Raw genomic sequence first — 6,375 nt, forward strand, 5'->3', positions numbered from 1 at the left:
GTGATACGTGAAACCTAATGGTTTGATTTTAATTAACATTCTTTCACTTTTATTGGGTGTTTCCTCCCTATTTACAAAATCAGGCAATTTTTGCAGGGTCTTAGCCTTTTATGGGTAAAATTAATCTTAATAGATCTCGTGTATTTACTTACTTATGCTTGTAGCATAACTCAAGCATCTCCACTTTCCCTGGTGTCCAGTAGCTTCGTTATTGTAGTAAGCCAAGAGTCTCGGTCGTTGGCGAGTGGCTCAATCAAATCGGGCCAGGACTTTTCCCATCTTCGTCCATACTTCTTGAAGCTACCGATTAGGTCTAGCTCATCCTTGATGAAGGCGAGCCATGTTTTCTGTTGTCCCCCATGTCGTTTTTTCCATCCCCCAAGAGGTGTACATCTGAGGGCCTTATTGACAAAGATGTGGTGTGGGTGGCGAAGTGTATGGCCAAACCATCAGTGTCTTCTTTGTTTAATTATAGTGGCCAAATCAGAACACTGATAGCAGATTTTGCGGAGTTCGACATTGTTGACATGATCACGGAGTTTACTGCCAATTATTCTCCTTAAACTTGAATGGTCAAATACGTTGAGGGCTTGAATGTCGGATGCTTTCATAGTCCAAGTCTCACAGCCGTATAGTAAGACAGACAGAACAAGGGCCTGGTAAATCCTTATTCTTGTCTTCAGACGGACATTTCTCTGGTTCCATAGAGAGTTATTTAGCTGGGTGAAGACTCCAGTTGCTGAAGCAATTCTTGACTGTATTTCTGATGTGCATCCTCCTATTGTGTCTACAAGAGAGCCTAGGTACTTAAATTCAGCTTTTCTCGTATATGGGTGACTGTTCTTGTAAAATTGGGGGGCCTTGAGATGATGTACCGGACGCCATGACTTTTGTCCCTCTGGGAGCTTATTTTCAGGCCGACCAGAGAGGATTCTTCAGCTAGCTTCGATAGCATAGATTGGGCTTCTGAACGAGATTCAGCTAACAAGCAAATATCGTCGGCGAAGTCCAGATCGGTTATCACACAATTGGGATTTACTTCAACGCCTGAAAAAGTCGTCATTGCTCTGGTCATAATCTATTCGATCATGAAATTAAATAAGACAGGAGACAATATATATCCCTGTTGGACACCAAAATCAATTTGGAACATCAAGGAAAATTCTCCACCGATCTGAATTTGGGCTCGCGCATGCTTGGATAAGTCTGACTATCTTGCCTGATACTCCATCCTCTGTCATGGCCTTCAATATTCTATCGCTTAGAACAGAATCAAAAGCTGTAATAAAATCTATGAATAAAGACACTGTTGGTTTCTGGTGTTTTACCCTGTTTTCAAGGGTTTGTCTTAAAACGAATAGTTGGTCAATTGTTCCCATGCCTGGGTGGAAACCCGCTTTATTAGGCCTTGTCTTTGCGTTGCGCAGGATACGAAAACGATTATGTAGCAGTATGGCAAATAATTTTGTAGAAATACATATGAGAGAAATCCCAAGATAAATGCTGCATTTTGTCTTTAGCCCTTTTTTGAAGACTGGAAGGATGATAGAGTCTCCCCAATCCTGTGGAACCATCTCTTCTTCCCACATACGACAGGTTAATTTATAAATCCTGCTGACAAGTGATGTCCCTCCATACTTGTAAAGTTCAGCCGGAATGGCAGCAGGACCAGGGGCTTTATTGCTTTTAAGGCAATTGATTGCTCTTTGAACTTCATTCATTTAACGTGGGGTGCGCCACATTCACGTCATTGTAAATACTGCTGGGAGAGTTTGGTTTCTGCCAGGTCATCGGGGCTACGACTTGGATTATGGCAGCGCTGATTATCATCTATTGCTGTGGAGAGTTAGTGCTGGTTAAGTAGTTTGTCAAAGTGCTCCTTCCAGCGATTTATTGTTTCGGTATTATTCGAGAGTAACTTGCTGTTTTCATCTTAGACGAATGTACTAGTAGGCTTATGCTATTTGCTCCTGATTGATTTTAGGACCTGATACATCATCCTGGTGTTGGATCTAGAGGCAGCGGCTTCCATGTCTTCAGCGATTTTCTCCAAGTATTGGTTCTTACCATTCTTAGCCGACTGGTGGCATTCTCTTCTTAAGCGTTTGAACAGTTTCGATTTTCTGTCCGATATCTGTTGCTTATGCTCAGCCAACTGTATTGTGCGTGTTGACATCCACTTTTTCGATAGTCTTTAGAAAGGTATCCTATCAAATCTTACGAAGCCTCGTGGATTGTTTTGCGTATGGTCAACCACTCTTCATCCAAACTTTGAGTCTGCTCGTCGTTCGCTTGCACTTGGAGAGCTTCAAAGCGGTTAGACAACTCTAAGCAGAATGCCTGTCGTATATTAGGATCATCGAAGCGATTGGTATCAAATCTTCGTGGAGGTTTCCTCTTTAGGCGTGCTGCAAGTCGTAATTTTAGATCTAACTTGACTAGAAGATGATCCAACCCATGCTTCGACCCAGAATCTGCTTCAATGTACGATCTATTATTCTTAGCCATTGATTTCCAGCGGTGGGACATGAGAATGTAATCAATCTGGCTTTTCGCCCAACTATCTCTTGAATGCCATGTGGCTCTGTGACTGGGATTGTGTTTGAATAAGGTATTGGTAATTACCAAATCATTCGTCATGACACATTGAAGAAGTGTTGATCCCCAGTAGTAAGTACATATGGAATTTGCATACCTGTATAGGAATTTCCATTTTATTTGCTTGCCTTATGTTCCTTCCTGTGTTATTTGCTTGCCTTATGTTCCTTGGTACCTTTCCAGAGCATGTACTTATGGATTTGGGTGGATTATGTTCCCTCCCATGCTATTTTAGGTGCTATGTCCCTTCCATTGTTATTCAATGGGACCTCTACACGTGATTAAACACGTTATAAAACTATGTGCTATTTGCTTATGTTCTGTTGGTACCATTCAAAACGAGTGGAGATTCCCCGCCTGTTCCTAAACATTGAAAAAAAGATAGTCAAATTGCGTATTTAGGAATGGTTTTTTAGGGAAAGCTGTCAAACACCCAATTTGCAAATACTTCAATGTGTTGTCAATTTTGGAGGGAAAACTAAAAATACTCAGAACCGAAAATAAACGGGATCTGCCTCCGGGTCAAAGCTCAGAGGTCCTTGGGTCCTCCATTTAGAAGGGGCAGGATAGGGAGGGGGTCAATTTTTGAGGGAAAACCAAAAACACTCATAATCAAAGATACATGGGAATCTGACTCAAGGGGGAAGGTACAGAGACCATTAGTTCTCCCATTCCTGAGAACAGGAGAGGGGGGGGGGTTTAATTTAGGAGGGAAAACCAAAAATAAGCAAAATCAAAAATAAACGGGATCTACATCAAGGGGAAGGCCTGGGCTGATGTTTGCAAGTCGAAGAATTTGTCTTTGTTGGTTTGAATGTCTAAAGTGCCTGTCTTTCTCTGTTTACATGTCTGATTCTTTTTGTTTGCATGTCTGGGTTGGTGTTTGCAAGTCCAAGTTGGGTATTCAGACATACGTTTTTTAGATTTTCATGCGTGTTTGGGTCCCGGGGTTTATTATTTGAGAAGTTAACTTTAGTATTTCGTGATTTGACGTGCCTGAAATCATGAATTAGAATAGTTAATTAACTGTTTGAGATTTCAGACCTAGCTTTTTATGTTTTAGTTGGTGTTAGGTTCCTGGGGTTTATTATTTGAGAAGTTAACTTTAGTATATCATAGGTTGACTTGCCTGAAATCATGAATTAGAATATTTAATTGGCTATTTGGGTATTTTCAGACAAAGGTTTTTTAGTTTTTCGTGTGTGTTTGACTCCTGGGGTTTATTATTTGATAAGTTAACTTTAGTATTTTGTGGTTTTATGTGCCTGAAATCATGAATTAGAATAGTTAATTAGCTGTTTGGGTTTTCAGACCTAGTTTTTTTTTGATTTTCGTGGGCGTTAGGCTCCTGGTGTTTATTATTTGAGAAGTTAACTTTAGTATTTCATAGTTTGACTTGCCTGAAATCATAAATTAGAATATTTAATTAGCTGCTTAGGGTATTCAGACCAAAGTTTTTTAGGTTTTCGTGGGTGTTTGACTCCTGGGGTTTATTATTTGAGAAGTAAATTTTAGTATTTTGTGGTTTTATGTGCCTGAAATCATGAATAAGAATAGTTAATTACCTGTTTAAGGTTTTCAGACCTAGGTTTTTTAGATTTTCGTTGGTGTTTGTTTCCTGCAGTTTATTATTTGAGAAGTTAACTTTAGTATTTCATGGTTTGACGTGCCTGAAATCATGAATTAGATTAGTTAATTAGCTGTTTAGGTTTTCAGACCTAGTTTTTTAGATTTTCGTGGGTTTTAGGTTCCTGGAGTTCATTATTTGAGAAGTTAACTTTAGTATTTCGTGATTTGACGTGCCTGAAATCATGAATTAGAATAGTTAATTACCTGTTTAGGGTTTTCAGACCTAGGTTTTTTAGATTTTCGTTGGTGTTTGTTTCCTGGAGTTTATTATTTGAGAAGTTAACTTTAGTATTTCATGGTTTGACGTGCCTGAAATCATGAATTAGAATAGTTAATTAGCTGTTTGGGTTTTCAGACCTAGTTTTTTAGATTTTCTTGGGTGTTATGTTACTGGTGTTTATTATTTGATAAGTTAACTTTAGTATTTATTGTTTTGACTTGCCTGAAATCATGAATGAGAATAGTTAATTAGCTGTTTGGGTTTTCAGACATAGTTTTTTAGATTTTTATGGGTGTTAGGTTCCTGGGATTTATTATTTGAGAAGTTAACTTTAGTATTTCATGGTTTGACTTACCTGAAATCATGAATTAGAATATTTAATTGGCTGTTTGGGATTTTCAGACCTAGGTTTTTTTAGGTTTTCGTGGGTGTTTGTTTCCTGGAGTTTATTATTTGAGAAGTTAACTTTAGTATTTTGTGGTTTGACGTGCCTGAAATCATGAATTAGAATAGTTAATTAGCTGTTTGGGTTTTCAGACCTAGTTTTCTAGATTTTCGTGGGTGTTAGGTTCCTGGGATTTATTATTTGAGAAGTTAACTTTAGTATTTCATGGTTTTACTTGCCTGAATTCATGAATTAGACTATTTCATTCGCTGTTTGGGGATTTTCGGACCTAGGTTTCTTAAGTTCTCGTGGCTTTTTGTTTCCTGGAGTTTATTGTTTGAGAAGTTAATTGTAGTATCTTGTGGCTTTAATTGCCTCAAATCATTAATTAGAATAGTTAAATACCTATTTATTGTTTTCAGACCTAGGTTTTTTTAGATTTTCGTGTGTGTTTGTTTCCTGGAGTTTATTATTTGAGAAGTTAACTTTAGTATTTCATGGTTTGACTTGCCTGAAATCATGCATTAGAATATTTAATTGGCTGTTTGGGGATTTTCAGACCTAGGTTTATTAGGTTTTCGTGTGTGTTTGACTCCTGGGGTTTATTATTTTAGAAGTTAACTTTAGTAGTTTGTGGTTTTACGTGCCTGAAATCTTGAATTAGAATAGTGATTTACCTATTTAGATTTATCATACATATGTTTTTTATTTTTTCTTTTGTGTTTGTTTCCTGGGGTTTATTATTTGGGAATTTAAATTTAGTATTTTCTAGTTTTATGTGCCTGAAATCAAGAATTATAATATTTAATCACCTGTTTAGGGTTTTCAGACCTTTATTTTTTAGATTTTCGTTGGCGTATCTGATGAAATAATTTAGGTCGTATGATCAATTTAATTTATTTTTTAATGTAGTAGTTTTTCAGTAAGGACATTCGATATCCTAAAAGTGTTTAATTCAAACTTTTACCTTGACCATCGATGTTGTTAGCAGAATTTCAAAAGGATCATTTATGAGTGCTGGCGTATCTGATGAAATAATTTAGGTCGTATGATCAATTTAATTTCTCTTGGATACACACTACGGAAATTCATTCAAGAAATTATGAAAATATTTGTAAGTAAGTAACAAACTCTTTATGGATTTCATCCCTTGGATATACAGTACAGATGCTTTATTCAATAAATTATGAAAAAATAGCAAGTAAGTAACAAACTCTTTATTTTTTTCGCTTCTTGTATATACAATACAGAAATTTCATTCAATAAATTATGAAATTTTGTAAGTAGGTAACAAACTCTTTGAAGTCACCTGTTGTATACACATCACGTAAATTTTATATAAGAGATTATGAAAAAATTGTAAGTAAGTAGCAAATTCTTTCTTGAACTCACCTGCTGGATAAACAAAAAGACATTTCGTTCAAGAAATTATGACAAAATTCTAATTAAGTAACAAACTCCTTATTGATTTCACGACTTAGATACACGATGTAGAAATGTAATTCAAGAAATTATGAAAAAATTCTCAGTAAGTAACAATCTC

At 36.6% G+C, this 6,375-nt stretch overlaps 1 protein-coding gene across 1 annotated transcript; it reads right to left on the bottom strand.

Annotated features, from left to right (window-relative positions):
* Positions 1–1,139: 1,139 nt before the first annotated feature.
* On the bottom strand, positions 1,140–1,721 carry LOC148946089 (uncharacterized). Its single transcript, XM_089097599.1, has one exon. The coding sequence runs from the start codon at positions 1,719–1,721 to the stop codon at positions 1,140–1,142; it is 582 nt and encodes a 193-aa protein (XP_088953725.1).
* Positions 1,722–6,375: the final 4,654 nt, after the last annotated feature.

The sequence above is a fragment of the Artemia sp. Qi Xiang Cuo genome, chromosome 12 (genome assembly GCF_049724085.1).
Source record: "Artemia sp. Qi Xiang Cuo chromosome 12, ASM4972408v1, whole genome shotgun sequence".
Lineage (NCBI taxonomy): Eukaryota > Metazoa > Arthropoda > Branchiopoda > Anostraca > Artemiidae > Artemia > Artemia sp. Qi Xiang Cuo.